A 20146-nucleotide genomic window follows, 5' to 3' on the forward strand; every position below is an offset into this window, starting at 1 on the left:
TTTCCAACAGAACCCTATGCCATATCCCTATACTGTCGCACGCGACAAAATCGCCTGAGCTGCGCAAAACTCCGCCGCCGGGCGAGCTCCCCATCCAGCGTTCGTATCTGGTTCCCGCATTGATTTTAGTGATTCGCGCCATCCCGCGTCGAAGGATTTTATCATTTCACGCGCTCACCAGACCTTGGAGAAGAACTGCTCAGGCGGCGGCCGCGTACAGTGCAAACCAGAGATGGAGCCAGTCACCGACGATCCATTCATGGCGCAACCTTTAGCTGTAGCGCCGTCATCGAATCAGACTCCAACGCTGCATCATTTTGAAGTAAAGCACTCCCCTCCCCAAATCCTACCCTCCACCGTTGGAGTCACCTCTTGTTGAATCGAACTCCCCAGCTTGGCATGATTTATTTGTTCGCTGGTGAGGGACATAGGATGGTTTAGGCACTCGCTTTGGTCCAGAAAACCACATCTTGTCTGAGCGAGTGCAAATACATTAAATCAGTGATGTATAGATTAATTTGTGCAAAATATATTGTGTGTGCATTGATGTTAACTGATGTCTTTTTTTAATGTGTCCAGAAAATGTAGTATAGGTTTTTCAGAGCATATTTTTCACAACATCATAACCTAGATGTAGGAAATGCATTTTAGGTTCAACTGATGGAAAATTTGTGTACATAGGATGTACTTCTAAAGGATGGAGGCTATTATAGTAACCTGATGAACGAGGATGACAACAATAGTTCGATCGATGAATTCAATGTTGTTTGTGAGCAGCATAATTCTCCAATTGTGACTTCATCTAGACCAAACCAGAAAAGGTCTGGTAATTTCACTCAAGAGAGGAAGACACTTTGGTTGTATCCGCGTGGCTCAACATTAGTTTGGATGCTGTGAACGACACAAATCAGACTCGTGGTACATTTTGGAAGAGCGTTTATAATTACTTTCACACCAATAAAACATTTGAATCTGCTCGATCACAGAGTTCAATATCTCATCGATGGGGTTCTATTTTGGAGGCAGTAAACAAGTTCTGTGCTTGTATATCAGATATCGAAGGTAGAAGGCAAAGTGGTGTAACCTTGCAAGACAAGGTAACTGTTGTATTATTTTTCTTTTTTCATATGTTTCATAGAGCATTGGATGATTTATTTGCATGACACCTGCAGATTGTTCAAGCAATGGCTCTATTTAAGTCTAGAGACAAGGATAACAAGTCCTTCCAATTTATGCATTGCTGGAACATATTGCGTAATCAACCAAAGTGGCATGAGAAGCGAAAACAGATGGAGGAAATCAAAAAAGTTTCACATAAAAAGCGAAAGATAAATGTGGATTCTAGTCCTGGCATTTGCACTCAAATATCCGAGGATTCAAGCAACTGTAATATTGTTAATGAGAATACAAGGGCAGAGGATGAACCTCCTAAAAGGCCAGCTGGAATAAAAAAGCTAAAGATGCACAACGTCGAGGTAGATCCGATTCTTACTTGGAGGCTTCTAAGCATTTCTGGGATAAAAAAAGAGTTTGATGCTGAAAAAGAAAAGAAAAAAGAGGATAGATTCCAACTAGCATATGAAATAGAGAAAGAGAGGCTTCAGCTTGATCAAGTAAGAGCACACACCGAACAACTAAGGGCTGCTACAGAACAAGTACGAGCTGCGAATGAGGCAAAAACTCTAGAGGTAAAGGAAAGTGAGGTACAGATGAAGAAAATGTTAGAGGAAGAAAGGATTATGACACTGGACTTATCCTCCATGCCCGATCACCTCCAACAGTTCTACAAAAATTTACAAAGTCAAATTACCAAACGCCATGTTTCTAAATGAGGTGGTTCTTTATCTTCACATAATACAAGTTCTGTATTGACATGAGAGCTAGTTCTGAATAAATGTGCTTGTGTCTAGTGACAGTTCACCTAGTTCTGAATAAAGATGCTTGTGTCTAGTGATAGTTCACATATTTATGAATACAGGTGCTTCCGTTTAGTGCTACAATATTGTTTCGTATTTGTTTTTCCATAACTTTTCAAGATACATTTGGAACATCCTTTTTATTACAATACCTCTGATTGTTTAGTACAACAACTAAAAAATACAAAATTGGTTGCAATTGTTTTCAATACTGATCTGAATGATGTTGCCAAAGGTGCTCGACAAGGTCCTCTTGCAGCTGATGATGAGTTTCTTTGTCCCTGATTTTTCGATGTGTCTCTATAAATTCGTCCAAATCGGGATGTTGATCATGGGAAGGCTGCACATTATCGCCACCATCTTGAAAACGTTCATCAGGGTCGACTTCACCCTCGTCTTCAATAATCATGTTATGCATAATAACACATGCTTTCATTATGTCGCCTAATGTTTCCTGATCCCCAAAACGAGCCGGTCCACGAACAATAGCAAAACGAGATTGTAAAACTCCAAATGCACGTTCGACATCCTTCCTTACAGCTTCTTGGGCTTTAGCAAAATATTTTCGCTTATTCCCTTGTGGTTCTGGTGTAGTTTTCACAAAGGTTGCCCACGATGGATATATGCCGTCAGCTAAATAGTAACCCATGGTATAGGCACGTCCATTGATGTTGTAGTAAACTTGTGGAGCTTGCTGAAAGTCGCCTACAGGGGGGTGAATAGGGCGAAACTGAAATTCTCAAAGTTAATCGCAACTACAAGCCGAGTTAGCGTTAGAAATAAAATCGAGTCCGCGAGAGAGGGCGGAAAACAAATCGCAAGCAAATAAGAGGTGTGACACGCGGATTTGTTTTACCGAGGTTCGGTTCTCGCAAACCTACTCCCCGTTGAGGTGGTCACAAAGACCGGGTCTCTTTCAACCCTTTCCCTCTCTCAAACGGTCCCTCGGACCGAGTGAGCTTTTCTTCTCAATCACTTGGAACACAAAGTTCCCACAAGGACCACCACAAGATTGGTGTCTCTTGCCTCAATTACAAGTGAGTTTGATCGCAATGAAGAATCAAAGAAAGAAGAAAGCAATCCAAGCGCAAGAGCTCGAAAGAACACAAGCAAATCTCTCTCACTAATCACTAAGGCGTTGTGTGGAGTTTGGAGAGGATTTGATCACTTGGGTGTGTCTAGAATTGAATGCTAGAGCTCTTGTAAGTAGTTGAAGTGGAAAAACTTGGATGACTTGAATGTGGGGTGGTTGGGGGTATTTATAGACCCAACCACCAAACTAGCCGTTTGGTGGTGGCTGACTGTCGTATGGTGCACCAGACAGTCCGGTGCACACCGGACATGTCCGGTGTGCCAGCCACGTCACCAGGGCGTTGGGTTCCGACCGTTGGAGCTCTGTCTTCTGGGCCCGCCTGGATGTCCGGTGGCACACCGGACATGCACTGTAGAGTGTCCGGTGCGCCACTTCACGCGTGCCTGACTTCTGCGCGCTCTGGCGCGCATTAAATGCGCCTGCAGGTGACCGTTGGCGCGAAGTAGTCGTTGCTCCGCTGGCTCACCGGACAGTCCGGTGTACACCGGACATGTCCGGTGAATTATAGCGGAGCAAATTCCCGAGGCTGTCGAGTTCCAGAGCTGCTCTTCCCTGGGGACCCGGACACTGTCCGGTGTACACCGGACAGTTCGGTGAATTATAGCGGAGCGCCTCTGGATTTTCCCGAAGGTGATGGCTTTGACTTGGAGTCCTCTGGTGCACCGGACAGTCCAGTGCTCCAGACCAGAGGTGCCTTCGGTTATCCCTTTGCTCTTTTGTTGAACCCAATACTTGGTCTTTTTATTGGCTAAGTGTGAACATTTGGCACCTGTATAACTTATGCACTAGAGCAAACTAGTTAGTCCAATTTATTTGTGTTGGGCAATTCAACCACCAAAATTATTTAGGAACTAGGTGTAAGCCTAATTCCCTTTCAATCTCCCCCTTTTTGGTGATTGATGCCAACACAAACCAAAGCAAGTATAGAAGTGCATAATTGAACTAGTTTGCATAATGTAAGTGCAAAGGTTGCTTGGGATTGAGCCAATATAAATACTTATAAGATATGCATGGATTGTTTCTTCATTTTTAACATTTTGGACCACGCATGCACCACATGTTTTGTTTTTGCAAATTCTTTTGTAAATCCTCTTCAAAGTTCTTTTGCAAATAGTCAAAGGTAAATGAATAAGATTTTGCGAAGCATTTTCAAGATTTGAAATTTTCTCCCCCTGTTTCAAATGCTTTTCCTTTGACTAAACAAAACTCCCCCTAAATAAAATTCTCCTCTTAGTGTCCAAGAGGGTTTTGATATATCAATTTTGAAATGCTACTTTCTCCCCCTTTTGAACACAATAAGATTACCAATTTTAAATTTATCAATTGAGAATCATACCAATTGAAAAATTCTTTTTAAAATTAGGTGGTGGTGCTGTCCTTTTGCTTTGGGCTAATACTTTCTCCCCCTTTGGCATGAATCGCCAAAAACGGAGTCATTAGAGCCCTTAGAATTATTTTCTCCCTCTTCGGTCATAAATAAATGAGTGAAGATTATACCAAAGAACGGAGTCCTTTTCTCCCCCAAAGATGGAGAGTGGCTTGGAGCGACGGCGAAGGATGAGTTACGGAGTGGAAGCCTTTGTCTTCGCCGAAGACTCCAATTCCCTTTCAATATACCTATGACTTGATTTAAAATTCACTTCAAGACACATTAGTCATAGCATATGAAAGAGACATGATCAAAGGTATATGAATGAGCTATGTGTGCAAATCAACAAAAGAAGTTCCTAGAATCAAGAATATTTAGCTCATGCCTAAGTTTGTTAAAAGTTTGTTCATCAAGTGGCTTGGTAAAGATATCGGCTAATTGATCTTTAGTATTAATGTAAGAAATCTCGATATCTCCCTTTTGTTGGTGATCCCTTAAAAAGTGATACTGAATGGCTATGTGTTTAGTGCGGCTATGTTCAACGGGATTATCCGCCATGCGGATTGCACTCTCATTATCACATAGAAGAGGGACTTTGGTTAGCTTGTAACCGTAGTCCCTAAGGGTTTGCCTCATCCAAAGTAGTTGCGCGCAACAATGCCCTGCGGCAATGTACTCGGCTTCGGCGGTAGAAAGAGCTACCGAATTTTTCTTCTTTGAAGCCCAAGACACCAAGGATCTTCCCAAGAACTGACAAGTCCCTGATGTGCTCTTTCTATTGATTTTACACCCCGCCCAATCGGCATCCGAATAACCAATTAAATCAAAAGTGGATCCCCTAGGATACCAAAGCCCAAACTTAGGAGTATAAACTAAATATCTCAAGATTCGTTTTACGGCCGTAAGGTGAGCTTCCTTAGGGTCGGCTTGGAATCTTGCACACATGCATACGGAAAGCATAATATCCGGTCGAGATGCACATAAATATAGCAAAGAACCTATCATCGACCGATATACCTTTTGATCGACGGATTTACCTCCCTCGTCGAGGTCGAGATGCCCATTGGTTCCCATGGGTGTCTTGATGGGTTTGGCATCCTTCATCCCAAACTTGCTTAGAATATCTTGAGTGTACTTCGTTTGGCTTAGGAAGGTGCCCTCTTGGAGTTGCTTTACTTGAAATTCTAAGAAATACTTCAACTCCCCCATCATAGACATCTCGAATTTTTGTGTCATGATCCTACTAAACTCTTCACATGTAGTTTCGTTAGTAGACCCAAATATAATATCATCAACGTAAATTTGGCATACAAACAAATCATTTTCAAGTGTTTTGGTAAAGAGTGTAGGATCGGCCTTTCCGACTTTGAAGCCATTAGCGATAAGGAAATCTCTAAGGCATTCATACCATGCTCTTGGGGCTTGCTTGAGCCCATAAAGCGCCTTAGAGAGCTTATAGACATGGTTAGGATACTCAGTGTCTTCAAAGCCGGAAGGTTGCTCAACATAGACCTCTTCCTTGATTGGTCCATTGAGGAAGGCACTCTTCACGTCCATTTGGTAAAGCTTGAAGCCATGGTAAGTAGCATAGGCCAATAATATACGAATTGACTCAAGCCTAGCTACGGGTGCATAGGTTTCACCGAAATCCAAACCTTCGACTTGGGAGTATCCTTTGGCCACAAGTCGAGATTTGTTCCTTGTCACCACACCATGCTCATCTTGCTTGTTGCGGAACACCCATTTGGTTCCTACAATATTTTGGTTAGGACGTGGAACTAAATGCCATACCTCATTCCTAGTGAAGTTGCTGAGCTCCTCTTGCATTGCCACCACCCAATCCGAATCTTGAAGTGCTTCCTCTACCCTGTGTGGCTCAATAGAGGAAACAAAAGAGTAATGCTCACAAAAATGTGCAACACGAGATCTAGTGGTTACCCCCTTATGAATGTCGCTGAGGATGGTGTCGACAGGGTGATCTCGTTGGATTGCTTGGTGGACTCTTGGGTGTGGCGGCCTTTGTTCTTCATCCTCCTTGTCTTGATCATTTGCATCTCCCCCTTGATCATTATCGTCATCTTGAGGTGGCTCATTTGCTTGATCTTCTACTTCATCAACTTGAGCTTCATCCTCATTTTGAGTTGGTGGAGATGCTTGTGTGGAGGAGGATGGTTGATCTTGTGCATTTGGAGGCTCTTCGGATTCCTTAGGACACACATCCCCGATGGACATGTTCCTTAGCGCGATGCACGGAGCCTCTTCATCACCTATCTCATCAAGATCAACTTGCTCTACTTGAGAGCCGTTAGTCTCATCAAACACAACGTCACAAGAAACTTCAACTTGTCCAGTGGACTTATTAAAGACTCTATATGCCCTTGTGTTTGAATCATATCCTAGTAAAAAGCCTTCTACAGTCTTAGGAGCAAATTTAGATTTTCTACCTCTTTTAACAAGTATAAAGCATTTGCTACCAAAGACTCTAAAATATGAAGTATTGGGCTTTTTACCGGTTAGGAGTTCATATGATGTCTTCTTGAGGATTCGGTGTAGATATAACCGGTTGATGGCGTAGCAAGCGGTGTTGACCGCCTCGGCCCAAAACCGATCCGAAGTCTTGTACTCATCAAGCATGGTTCTTGCCATGTCTAATAGAGTTTTATTCTTCCTCTCCACTACACCATTTTGTTGTGGGGTGTAGGGAGAAGAGAACTCATGCTTGATGCCCTCCTCCTCAAGGAAGCCTTCAATTTGTGAGTTCTTGAACTCCGTCCCGTTGTCGTTTCTAATTTTCTTGATCCTTAAGTCGAACTCATTTTGAGCCCGTCTCAAGAATCCCTTTAAGGTCTCTTGGGTATGAGATTTTTCCTGCAAAAAGAACACCCAAGTGAAGCGAGAATAATCATCCACAATAACTAGACAGTACTTACTCCCGCCGATGCTTATGTAAGTTATCGGGCCGAATAGGTCCATGTGTAGGAGCTCCAGTGGCCTGTCGGTCGTCATTATGTTCTTGTGTGGATGATGGGAACCAACTTGCTTCCCTGCTTGGCATGCGCTACAAATCATGTCTTTCTCAAAATGAACATTTGTTAATCCTAAAATGTGTTCCCCCTTTAGAAGCTTATGAAGATTCTTCATCCCAACATGGGCTAGTCGGCGGTGCCAGAGCCAACCCATGTTAGTCTTAGCAATTAAGCATGTGTCGAGTTCAACTCTATCAAAATCTACTAAGTATAGCTGACCCTCTAACACACCCTTAAATGCTATTGAATCATCACTTCTTCTAAAGACAGTGACACCTACATCAGTAAATAGACAGTTGTAGCCCATTTTGCATAATTGAGAAACGGAAAGCAAATTGTAATCTAAAGAATCTACGAGAAAAACATTGGAAATAGAATGGTCAGGAGATATAGCAATTTTACCCAATCCTTTGACCAAACCTTGATTTCCATCCCCGAATGTAATAGCTCGTTGGGGATCTTGGTTTTTCTCGTAGGAGGAGAACATCTTCTTCTCCCCTGTCATGTGGTTTGTGCACCCGCTATCGATAATCCAACTTGAGCCCCCGGATGCATAAACCTACAAAACATGTTTAGTTCTTGACTTTAGGTACCCAAATGGTTTTGGGTCCTTTGGCATTAGAAACAAGAACTTTGGGTACCCAAACACAAGTCTTTGACCCCTTGTGCTTGCCCCCAACATATTTGGCAACTACTTTGTCGGATTTGTTAGTTAAAACATAAGATGCATCAAAAGTTTTAAATGAAAAGTTATGTTCATTTGATGCACTAGAATTTTTCTTCTTAGGCAACTTAGCATGGGTTGGTTGCCTAGAGCTAGATGTCTCACCCTTATACATGAAAGCATGGTTAGGGCCAGAGTGAGACTTCCTAGAGTGAATTCTCCTAATTTTGTCCTCAGGATAACCGGCAGGGTATACAATGTAACCCTCGTTATCCTGAGGCATGGGAGCCTTACCCTTAACAAAGTTGGACAATTTCTTAGGAGGGGCACTAAGTTTGACATTGCCTCCCTGTTGGAAGCCAATGCCATCCTTAATGCCATGGCGTCTCCCATTATAAAGCATACTACGAGCAAATTTAAATTTTTCATTTTCAATTTCATGCTCGGCAATTTTAGCATCTAGTTTTGCTATATGATCATTTTGTTGTTTAATTAAAGTCATGTGATCATGTATAGCATTAACATCAACATCTCTACATCTAGTACAAATAGAAGTGTGCTCAACGGTAGATGTAGATGGTTTGCAAGATTTTAATTCTACAACCTTAGCATGCAATATATCATTCTTAGTTCTAAGGTCGAAAATAGTAGTATTGTAAACATCAAAATCTTTAGCCTTAGCAATTAATTTTTCATTTTCATTCCTGAGGCTAACAAGAGATAAGTTCAATTCTTCAATCTTAGCAAGCAAATCATCATTATCATTCCTAAGATTGAGAATTGAAACATTACAAGCAATAGAATCAACCTTAGCTAACAAATTAGAATTCTCATTTCTAAGGTTGTCTATAGTCTCATGGCAAGTGCTTAGCTCACTAGATAATTTTTCACATTTTTCAATTTCTAGAGCATAAGCATTTTTAACTTTAACATGCTTTTTGTTTTCCTTGATTAGGAAGTCCTCTTGGGAGTCTAAGAGATCATCCTTCTCATGGATGGCACTAATTAATTCATTTAATTTCTCCTATCACTAGCATTTTCATCACTAGAGGATTTATATCTAGTGGAGGATTTAGATTTAACCTTCTTCTTTTTGCCGTCCTTTGCCATGAGGCACTTGTGGCCGACGTTGGGGAAGAGAAGTCCCTTGGTGACAGCGATGTTGGCGGCGTCCTCGTCGTCGGAGGAGTCGCTAGAGCTTTCGTCGGAGTCCCACTCCCGACAAACATGGGCATCGCCGCCCCTCTTCTTGTAGTATTTCTTCTTCTCCTTTCTTCTCCCCTTCTTGTCGTCGCCCCTGTCACTGTCACTAGATATAGGACATTTTGCAATAAAATGACGGGCTTACCACATTTGTAACACACTTTCTTGGAGCGAGGTTTATAGTCCTTCCCCCTCCTTTGTTTGAGGATTTGGCGGAAGCTCTTGATGACGAGCGCCATTTCCTCATTGTCGAGCTTGGAGGCGTCGATTGGTTGTCTACTTGGTGTAGACTCCTCCTTCTTCTCCTCTGTCGCCTTAAATGCGACCGGTTGTGCTTCGGACGTGGAGGGGCTGTCAAGCTCGTTGATCTTTCGTGAGCCCTTAATCATAAATTCAAAGCTCACAAAATTCCCGATTACTTCCTCGGGAGTCATTAGTGTATATCTTGGATTACCACGAATTAATTGTACTTGAGTAGGGTTAAGGAAAATAAGAGATCTTAGAATAACCTTAACCACCTCGTGGTCATCCCACTTTTTGCTCCCGAGGTTGCGCACTTGATTCACCAAGGTCTTGAGCCGGTTGTACATTTCTTGTGGCTCCTCCCCTTGGCAAAGACGGAAGCGACCGAGCTCCCCCTCGATCGTTTCCCGCTTGGTGATCTTGGTGAGTTCATCACCCTCGTGTGCCGTCTTGAGCACGTCCCAAACTTCCTTGGCGCTTTTTAGTCCTTGCACCTTGTTGTACTCCTCCCTACTTAGAGAGGCGAGGAGTATGGTTGTGGCTTGGGAGTTGAAGTGCTCGATTTGGGCCACCTCGTCCTCATCATAATCCTCATCCCCTACGGATGGTACCTGTGCTCCAAACTCAACAACATTCCATATACTTTTGTGGAGTGAGGTTAGATGAAATTTCATTAAATCGCTCCACCTAGCATAATCTTCACCGTCAAAGGTTGGCGGTTTGCCTAATGGAACGGAAAGTAATGGAGTATGTCTAGAAGTACGAGGATAATGTAAGGGGATCTTACTAAACTTCTTGCGCTCATGGCGCTTAGAAGTTATGGAGGGCGCGTCGGAGCCGGAGGTAGAAGGTGATGAAGTGTCGGTCTCGTAGTAGACCACCTTCCTCATCTTCTTTATTTTGTCGCCACTCCGATACGACTTGTGAGAAGAAGTCTTCTTCTCCTTCTTCTTTTCCTTCTTCTTCTCCTTGTTGCGGGACTCTCTCGATAGAGCTTTCTCGTTGCTTGTAGTGGGCTTTTCACCGGTCTCCATCTCCTTCTTGGCGTGATCTCCCGACATCACTTCGAGTGGTTAGGCTCTAATGAAGCACCGGGCTCTGTTACCAAGTGAAAGTCGCCTAGAGGGGGGGGTGAATAGGGCGAAACTGAAATTCTCAAAGTTAATCGCAACTACAAGTCGAGTTAGCATTAGAAATAAAATCGAGTCCACGAGAGAGGGCGGAAAACAAATCGCAAGCAAATAAGAGGTGTGACACGCGGATTTGTTTTACCGAGGTTCGGTTCTCGCAAACCTACTCCCCGTTGAGGTGGTCACAAAGACCGGGTCTCTTTCAACCCTTTCCCTCTCTCAAACGGTCCCTCGGACCGAGTGAGCTTTTCTTCTCAATCACTTGGAACACAAAGTTTCCACAAGGACCACCACAAGATTGGTGTCTCTTGCCTCAATTACAAGTGAGTTTGATCGCAATGAAGAATCAAAGAAAGAAGAAAGCAATCCAAGCGCAAGAGCTCGAAAGAACACAAGCAAATCTCTCTCACTAATCACTAAGGCGTTGTGTGGAGTTTGGAGAGGATTTGATCACTTGGGTGTGTCTAGAATTGAATGCTAGAGCTCTTGTAAGTAGTTGAAGTGGAAAAACTTGGATGACTTGAATGTGGGGTGGTTGGGGGTATTTATAGCCCCAACCACCAAACTAGTCGTTTGTTGGTGGCTGACTGTCGTATGGTGCATCGGACAGTCCGGTGCGCCAGCCATGTCACCAGGCCGTTGGGTTCCGACCGTTGGAGTTCTGTCTTCTGGGCCCGCCTGGATGTCCGGTGGCACACCAGACATGCACTGTAGAGTGTCCGGTGCGCCACTTCGCGCGTGCCTGACTTCTGCGCGCTCTGGCGCGCATTAAATGCGCCTGCAGGTGACCGTTGGCGCGAAGTAGCCGTTGCTCCGCTGGCTCACCGGACAGTCCGGTGTACACCGGACATGTCCGGTGAATTATAGCGGAGCAAATTCCCGAGGCTGTCGAGTTCCAGAGCCACTCTTCCCTGGGGCACCGGACACTGTCCGGTGTACACCGGACAGTCCGGTGAATTATAGAGGAGCGCCTCTAGATTTTCCCGAAGGTGATGACTTTGACTTGGAGTCCTCTGGTGCACCGGACACTGTCCGGTGACACACCAGACAGTCTGGTGCTCCAGACCAGAGGTGCCTTCGGTTATCCCTTTGCTGTTTTGTTGAACCCAATACTTGGTCTTTTTATTGGCTAAGTGTGAACATTTGGCACCTGTATAACTTATGCACTAGAGCAAACTAGTTAGTCCAATTTATTTGTGTTGGGCAATTCAACCACCAAAAATTATTTAGGAACTAGGTGTAAGCCTAATTCCCTTTCACTTGCCCTTCAACAAGTTTTGAAAACAGTGGTGACCGGTGAAGAACATTGATATCATTGTGCGACCCAGGCAAACCAAAAAAATGCATGCCAAATCCATAGATTTTGTGAAGCAACAGCCTCTAATATAATTGTAGGCTCATGTAAATGGCCTGAATACATGCCGTGCCATGATGAAGGGCAATTCTTCCACCTCCAATGCATACAATCTATAGAACCAAGCATTCCTGGAAATCCTCTTTCTTGTCCAATTGCAAGTAACCGAGATGTATCCATTTCATTAGGTGCTCTCAAATATTCATCCCCAAACACTTTAATAATTGCCTTCACGAACTTTTTCAGACTCTCTATAACCATACTTTCTCCGATACGAACATACTCATCTGTAGCATCCGCAGCTACTCCATATGTTATCATACGAAATACCGCGGTGACTTTCTGGAAACAACTTAATCCAGGTGTACTAGCTGCATTGAACTTGAACTTGAAGTAGTCATCATGATCTTCTACTGCAACCATTATACGTTTAAATAGATCGCGACTCATTCTATACCTGGTCAACGAAAATATGAATAGTTAAATAATTTACGCATGATCCAAAATAGATAAACAAACAATAATTATACCAACCTTCGTCTGAAATCAGTTAAGCTAAACGTAGAATTGTCCGCTAAGTAATCTTGATACATTTTTGCATGTCCCGCTTGTCTGTCTCGAAATTTAACTAAATGTCCGGGGATAGACCCACCATGCTTTCTTTTACTGTGTGAAGGCTGATGAAAGATATGATACTCGGTGAAACTAATTTCGTCATCATCGTCCGATGACGACTCATTTAATTGCAACAGTGATTGTCGAATATTCATGGCTATGTGGCTGAGCCAGATGAAACCTAATCACATGTACTCTGATTAAATGGACTGGTCGGCTCCGCATGATTTAATCGACAACAAAAACAATAATCAATACAAGTGGTCTCACATGAGCTTTCCGACGTCGACCTGGAATAATCAGCAGCGCCTGGGGAAAAATCAACGCCACCACGCCCTATGCCACCAAGTTTCAAGCAAAAGAATGAACTGTACGTCAGGACGTCCGCAGAACGTTTGGTGGCGACACAGGAAGGTTGAGATGGCAGGTGCGCGCAGGAAGGTTGAGATGGCAGGTACGTACGACATTTGTGGGCCTTTATGAATTTAGATTTTGAGAAAATCTTGGGATCTGTTGGGGATGATACCCATAGAATGGAATTAAGAGATTTAGGGAGATCCTTATTCCCTTGTATTGGGAGATTATTTTTTAGACTCTCTTGGAGATGCTCTTACCACCTTAATAAGTAGTATAGATATACATAAAAAATACCCACCTCCCTCGAGCATCTCTTTATTTCCTTACTAGAAAACCACTTCCGCCATAGAGAGTAAGTCGATCCCAACAAAGAGTTGAGTGGAGGTCTAGAGCCAAATCCAATCAAACAACTAGAGTTGAAAATTAAGCTTGAGGCTCGCGAACTGGCTCGAGCTCGGAGCAGCTCATGAGACTAGCGAACCAAGTTTGTATTTTAGGATCATTGGTCAAATGAGTCGAGTCTGTATTTTAGGATCATTAGTCAAGTGAGCCGAGCCAAGCCGAGCTGGCTCGTCCCAGCCAACTAACGAGCTATACCAACTATGTTGAATTAACCATTCCACGAAATCATAATGGATCATTGGTTTATTTCTTAGTCTTTGGCTATGGATACATGACAATTCACATTTTAGATTATTCATAATATTAATTAATGATTTTATATTTAAATACTACCAATTTATTATATAATGCAATTATGTTTATAAAGGTGTGGCTTGCAAGTCAACTTCTAGCCGAACTACTAGGATGTCGTTTGACCTTTTTAAGATTAAGTTTAATCAATTTGTCTTAAAATAATTATGAAAATATAAAAAAAAATAGTTTATAGTTAAAGTAAATGGTACTACCTCCATTTTTAAACAGTTGACGTCGGATAGTTTATTTTCTAACTAAAAAACATTAAATAAATTAAAATGGAAGGAGGATGATAAAATAAATTAGAATGAAAATAAATCGATAGTTATAATTTTTCTTTGAATAAAACGAGTCGGTTAAATTTAAACTTAAAAAAAAAGTCAAACTGCATTATTTGTGGGACGGCTTAAAGCCGACGACGCGGTCCGCAGACACAGGCGCGCCCGCGCGAACCCGCTGGCTTGCGAAAGAAGGAGCACCAAAATTGAACGAAACCTTTGGAGGGAAAGCTCCCGCCAACATAAATACCATTCCACCCAAACCCACTTCTTTCGTCCTTCCAGAATCCAGACCCGAAATCAGATCACCATAATTCTTCGAAGCCGCAAGCCCGAAAGGAACCCCAAGAATCGCCGAGAGATCCGAAGCGAGGTGGAGAGATCGAGATGGCGGACGTGGGGAGCCTCGAGAGGATGGGCCGGGAGCTCAAGTGCCCCATCTGGTAAACGCCGCCCGCTTCCTCTTTGATTGGATTTCTCTTCTTTTGTCCATGACTCCATGATCTTTTGATGAGACTTACGATTTGCTGCTTGCTTTTGGCAGCTTGAGCCTGCTCACTTCGGCGGTGTCCATCACCTGCAATCACATCTTCTGCAAGTGAGTCCCATCCCTCGTTCCTTCCCGGCGAATCTACTTGTGGCCGATAGTCTCAATTTTGTCTCACATGTCTCATGTTGCAGCGCCTGCCTGACGGAGTCTAAGAAATCTGCCTCCTGCTGCCCCGTGTGCAAGGTTCCATTCCACCGGAGAGGTTAGTTCGTTAGTAGAGTCATTGTTGCCATAGCTAGAATTTGCACACTTTTGATTTTTTTTAGAATTAGCATGCTTACGTTACGTTATCTGAAAATTTTCCGAATCCCCACAATAATGAAATCCGCATCACAACGACATGTTAGGCTCCATTTAGTGTATGTCATTTCTGATAAAATCCAGCATTTTCCGAATTTGATGAAAGTTGAAAAATGTTTGCAAAAAATAACTGCATATTATGGTATTTTACTCGCAGAAATACGGCCAGCGCCTCACATGGATAATTTGGTGGCCGTTTTCAAAAGTATGGAAGCTGCAGCAGGTATTAGTGTCGTGTCAACACAGCTGACTCCTGCACCCAAAGCTGCAGGTAACTAGAAATACGAAGTTTCTGTTTAGTGGTACATGAGCAAGATTTAGTTACTTAGGCTGTCTTCAACAACGTCCTCTATATTCATCCTCTATATCTGTCCTTTATAGTCTACTCTAAAAGATTCCATCCTCTATATCTCTTTTCTCTCCAACAACGTCCTCTAAATCATGTCCTCTATACTCAAATATCTATATTAAAGATATTTTTTTATTTTTATTTTTTTGTACATACGTATTTGTTATACTCTCAAATGTATTGTACATATTTTTGTTTTGCTAAACCGGTTATTTAAAGTATTGAAATGGATAGAGGACTGTTTAGAGAAACTCTATATATAGAGAATCCAGCAACGTCCTCTAAATTTAGAGAACCGTTTAGAGGACGCTGCTGGAGAGCGTAGAGAACCATTTGATCCTCTATATTTAGGGTACAGAACCCTTTAGGGTCCCTTGCTGGAGCTAGCCTTACACTGGTTGTTTTACATATATATGGCCTATTTGATCATATGTGCTGTTTAAAATCTCTCTCTCCAACAATTGAATTTCATAGGAAATGAATAATAGTATTGGACTTACTGTCTTCCTTTTACTTGAAATCGATCAGAGTGTAGTGAGTACACTGCTGGAAAGCCTAGAAGGTCGAATAAAAAGAAGCTAGCATCCAAGAAAGAAAAGAATACAGTCAAAGCTACTGCAAATTCTGCATCTTGTTCTACTGCAAAGCCTTCAATCTCCAAGAACAAAAGAATACACGTGACACCATTCCCTGAATCTGAGACGCCGATAAGGCCCAAGAAGATTATGAAGTCTGACGAGCAAAAACGTAAAGAGGATAAAGATAACACACTGAATTCTGATATACCAGATAACCCTTCATTGTCACCTTTTTTCTGGCTGAAGGAACAAGAAGAAAACGTAGGTGGCACTGCTGAAACTTTGAGTGAACCACTATCATTGGACACAGCCTTGTGTCACAATGTGCCTACCTTCAGTGATATCAAAGATTCTGATGATGAAATGCCTAATGATATGACTCCTAATGTAAGTTACTTTGGGCATGTTTTGTTTTTGTTCTTTTTTTTGGGTTTCCCGGTTCAACTGTTGTGTTCATCGTTCGGTTACATGTTGCAGAGCAAAGTTGAGGTTTCAGAATTATTCGACAGTGAAATCTTTGAATGGAGCCAAAGACCTTGCTCCCCCGAGCTGCGTTCTACCCCACTGAAAAAACAGGTATTTTTTGTTAACGGACGGTCTGACACAGAGGCTTTACATTTCTAGTTCTCCCACCTTAACAATCTGAGTGTTTGCATCTTGTGTTTTCCATGTAATTGATTCAGCGTTTTGTTTGTTCAGGGTCAATCGAAGAATACTCTAGATCAAATCACAGAGGTGGATGATGGAGGATATATGAATCTTGGTGATTTATTTGATAAGTTAGACCATGAAAGTAATGTAACTCAACCTGCCAATGCTGAAGAAGCTAAGAAGAGAAAGTTGGCAAGAGCTAGGAACAGAAAAAACTCAAAACTGCCCAGTCGTGTTAAACTATGTACAAAAGGATCTGATGCTGAGCACCAAGTTAAAAATATCCCTGTAAGTATTGCTGCAAAGCCAAACCAGAAGGACATCAATAAAAAAAAGAGATGTACTTTGAATGGAGGAAACAAGGTCTCTGGCAACAACACTAAAGTTGTCTTCTCTAGTGATAAATATATGTATACATTTTCCCCTCAATCAGGCGGGTTGGACATTGAAGCACCTGAGAACCAGCCTTCAGAAAGGATCCTCAAAAAGCCTAAAAACAGTCGAAGCAAACTTCACATAGCAGGGGATAGTGCAGTGAAGACCGCAAAGAATAAATCTGAACAAAGAGTAAAGCAAACCATAAGATGTTCTGGGGGTGTTGTAGATGAAAATCTAAGAGTTCTTTCTGAGGCTGAAAATGAAATAGAATCGTTTCAGCTTCACAGACTCGCAAAAGGTTGCACCCAACATAAACCCTTCGATGATAGAAGTAAACAAAACATGGAATCAAACATTGGTCCAAATACACCAAGCATTTTACCTGGGAGGTGCCAATTTGATGAGGCCATACACACAATTCCTACAGTGAAGAATGTCTCTGTTAAGAACGGTAGGGCAAAATCAATTGAACAACCAGATTACCCAGGATCTATCAGATTATGCACTGCACACAATACTGCCCTGAAGAAATGTGAGGGTAAAGCTTCTAAGCTTTCCTGTGCTTTCTGCCAGTCTGATGATACCACACAGGTATGTGAACACAGTCAACACACCAAACAAGTTGGTTTGCAAAAAAGTATTTTCCTTAAGTTACAAATCCTTCCTTTAACTAAGGGAATAAAATAACCAAAATTTCCCTTTTTAAGGAATCTGGAGAGATGGTTCACTACCATAATGGAAAGCAAGTGCCAGCAGCATTTGATGCAGGGGCTGGTGTAGTACATTGCCACAAAAACTGCCTGGAGTGGTATGCTGCCCATATGTAATAGATATTTATGTTGGAAAGCATATTTCGTTTTCAGTATCCCTAGCTAATTCATGCATATGATTTTTCTTCCACCAAAGGGCTCCTGATGTCTACTTTGAAGATGACTCTGTCTTTAATCTTGCAAATGAGTTGGCTAGAAGTAAAAGAATCAAATGTGCTTGCTGTGGAATTAAAGGTGCTGCACTTGGATGCTTTGAGACGAGTTGCCGAAAAAGCTTCCATCTCACCTGTGCTAGATTAATCCCAGAGTGCAGATGGGATAATGTAAGTTCATATCATGTTGTCACACTAGTATTTTCAACTTTACTCGAATAGCTTCTTGATGCTTTGCAAAGTCCAGCACTGTCACCTTATTTCTGACTTTTCTTTAATCTTTTGCTGACAGGAAAACTTTGTGATGCTATGCCCTTTGCACCAATCTTCAAAGTTGCCCAGAGAAACTTCTGGGTTTAAAAATAAGTCGCACAGGAAACTAGCACGAAAAAGGTATTCTCTGGTGTTTATGGCATGCTAGTTTAAAAATCTAAGGTTGATGAAGATATGGATAATCACTGTAACATAACCCCTTTACAGTTCATCTGAAGTAAACACTAGTCAAAGCCATGATAATAAGTGGACATGGCCATCTGGATCACCACCGAAATGGGTTCTATGCTGTTCAGCCCTTTCTGCCGCAGAAAAGGTTTTTTTCTAGTGTTCTTAGTTTCCTGATAAAATTTATGATACTCGTTTCATATGCATTTCAACTGGAACAAAACGAACAAATCTTTCAGGGTATCGTATCAGAACTCGCAAAAATAGCTGGTGTGCCAATCTCAACAAGTTGGAGTCCTAATGTTACCCATGTTATTGCATCAACCAACATGTCTGGTTCTTGCAAGCGCACACTGAAGTTTCTGATGGCAATCTTGAATGGCAAATGGGTTATCTCCATGGACTGTAAGTCTGTGTTATCATCTGCTGGAACGATCATCAATTCATTACATATGTGCAGAACAGTTTGCACTTGACAGTCTGTTGCCCTTTGTTGGCTTGTTGCTAAATGATATTTTTTCATAGGGGTTAAAACTTGCATGGAACTTATGGAACCTGCTGATGAAATGAAATTTGAAGTTTCCACTGATGTACATGGGACTGCTGACGGTCCCAGGTTAGGTAGACAACGAGTTATCAACAAGGTAAGATCGTCTCCAGCAGTTCACCTGTATGATCACTCAAAACACAGTTTTTGCACCGTATACTGCACTGTTCGAAGAGTTGCGTTTAAATATACGGATGGGGATAAACTGCTGGAGATAGCTTAAGAGCATTTTTCTGTTATGTACTCCAGTACTCCACCTAGTTGTCTCGTTATCTACACTGACACTGCCAATGATATTAGCACATTACTAGCTTAATGATATTGTTAGCATAAGCATGTGATTATTTGCAGCGATATTTTCTAGTAATAACATTTTTCTCATTGTTACGCAGCAACCTAAATTATTCGATGGCATTCAATTCTATCTCCATGGAGACTATACCAAGTCGTACAGAGGCTACCTGCAAGACCTTGTGGTTGCAGCCGGTGGAACTGTCTTGCAGAGGAAGCCCGTGTCAAGAAACCATCAGAAGTTGCTTGACGAGAGCTCCCTCATCCTCATCGTATACAGCATCGAGAATCAGGACAAGGCAAAACCAGGATCAAGCGATGGCATGGATACTGGTCGTAGCCAAGCTGATGCTCAGGCTCTGGCCTGTGCCTCTGGTGGCAAAGCTGTGAGCAGCGCATGGATCATCGACTCTATAGCGGCTTGCAACCTTCGACCTTCCATGCTACCCTAGATGTGTACTTGCATTGCATGCACGGTAGGTTTGACTAATGGACAGAAAAATAGTGTAAGGCCCTGTTTCAAATCTCTAGAGCTAGTTTTTAGCTAATAAGTTATCAATTGTGTTAAGACAACTAACAACTATCTGAGAGGTATCCCGTTCTAAAACTCTCAAGTAACTTTAGCGACTTACTATCAGTTTTAGAGCTTTTGAACATAGACTAAGTAGTAGAACGAGACTTAAGTTTCTTGATGTATAAACACTATATTTTACCATGCAATAGTTAATGCTATGTTTTTAATTAAAGCACCGGCACCGCTGGAATGTCGGAGTTTGTAACAGGTTTTTATACATAAAGTGGCTGCCGACGAATTCAACCGCTTATCCGTTGGTTCCTGCAGTAAGTGTTTGTAAGTTGCTACGTTTTTATTTATACTAAAGTGTAGAATATAAAATATAAAGACGTGTGTCCTGTTAGCTTCGAAACTTTGAATCTCCATTCATGCGTAATTTTAGAATTTTTACTATTTAAAAATAAGGGGCACAACGACGGTAAACTATGGAACCAAGAAAACTTATAATTTAGAGTTAGTTTGTAAACTTAAAACTCCTTCGGAATTTCGGAATTTCTAGAGATTTGATGGGAAATTAGCTTATTTCCCCTCAATCCTGAGAATTCTAGAGAAGATTTAAGTTTTCGAACTAGCCCTTAATATAGTAGAGACTTATATGAAAGTTTGTAAGAGCTCATTTAA

The 20146-nt window shown here is 42.0% G+C and overlaps 1 protein-coding gene across 1 annotated transcript; it reads left to right on the forward strand.

Annotated features, from left to right (window-relative positions):
- Window positions 1–14105: 14105 nt before the first annotated feature.
- Window positions 14106–19697, forward strand: LOC103630583 (uncharacterized protein). Its single transcript, XM_008651629.3, has 14 exons — window positions 14106–14387; window positions 14489–14542; window positions 14626–14696; window positions 14952–15065; window positions 15672–16108; window positions 16199–16297; window positions 16421–17341; window positions 17458–17558; window positions 17657–17843; window positions 17965–18065; window positions 18153–18261; window positions 18353–18518; window positions 18639–18757; window positions 19053–19697. Exons 1-14 carry the CDS (start codon window positions 14332–14334, stop codon window positions 19401–19403), a joined length of 2886 nt encoding a protein of 961 aa, XP_008649851.1. The 5' UTR covers window positions 14106–14331; the 3' UTR covers window positions 19404–19697.
- Window positions 19698–20146: the final 449 nt, after the last annotated feature.

This window comes from Zea mays, chromosome 6, assembly GCF_902167145.1.
Source record: "Zea mays cultivar B73 chromosome 6, Zm-B73-REFERENCE-NAM-5.0, whole genome shotgun sequence".
NCBI classification, from domain to species: domain Eukaryota; kingdom Viridiplantae; phylum Streptophyta; class Magnoliopsida; order Poales; family Poaceae; genus Zea; species Zea mays.

What these genes read in the sequence shown, in the direction of transcription:
- LOC103630583 (XM_008651629.3), top strand. Translation starts at nt 14,332, where the DNA reads ATGGCGGACGTGGGGAGCCTCGAGAGGATGGGCCGGGAGCTCAAGTGC. An exon ending in GAGCTCAAGTGCCCCATCTG is followed by an intron (nt 14,388 to 14,488) that starts GTAAACGCCGCC and finishes TGCTTTTGGCAG; the next exon opens with CTTGAGCCTGCTCACTTCGG. An exon ending in CTAATGATATGACTCCTAAT is followed by an intron (nt 16,109 to 16,198) that starts GTAAGTTACTTT and finishes TACATGTTGCAG; the next exon opens with AGCAAAGTTGAGGTTTCAGA.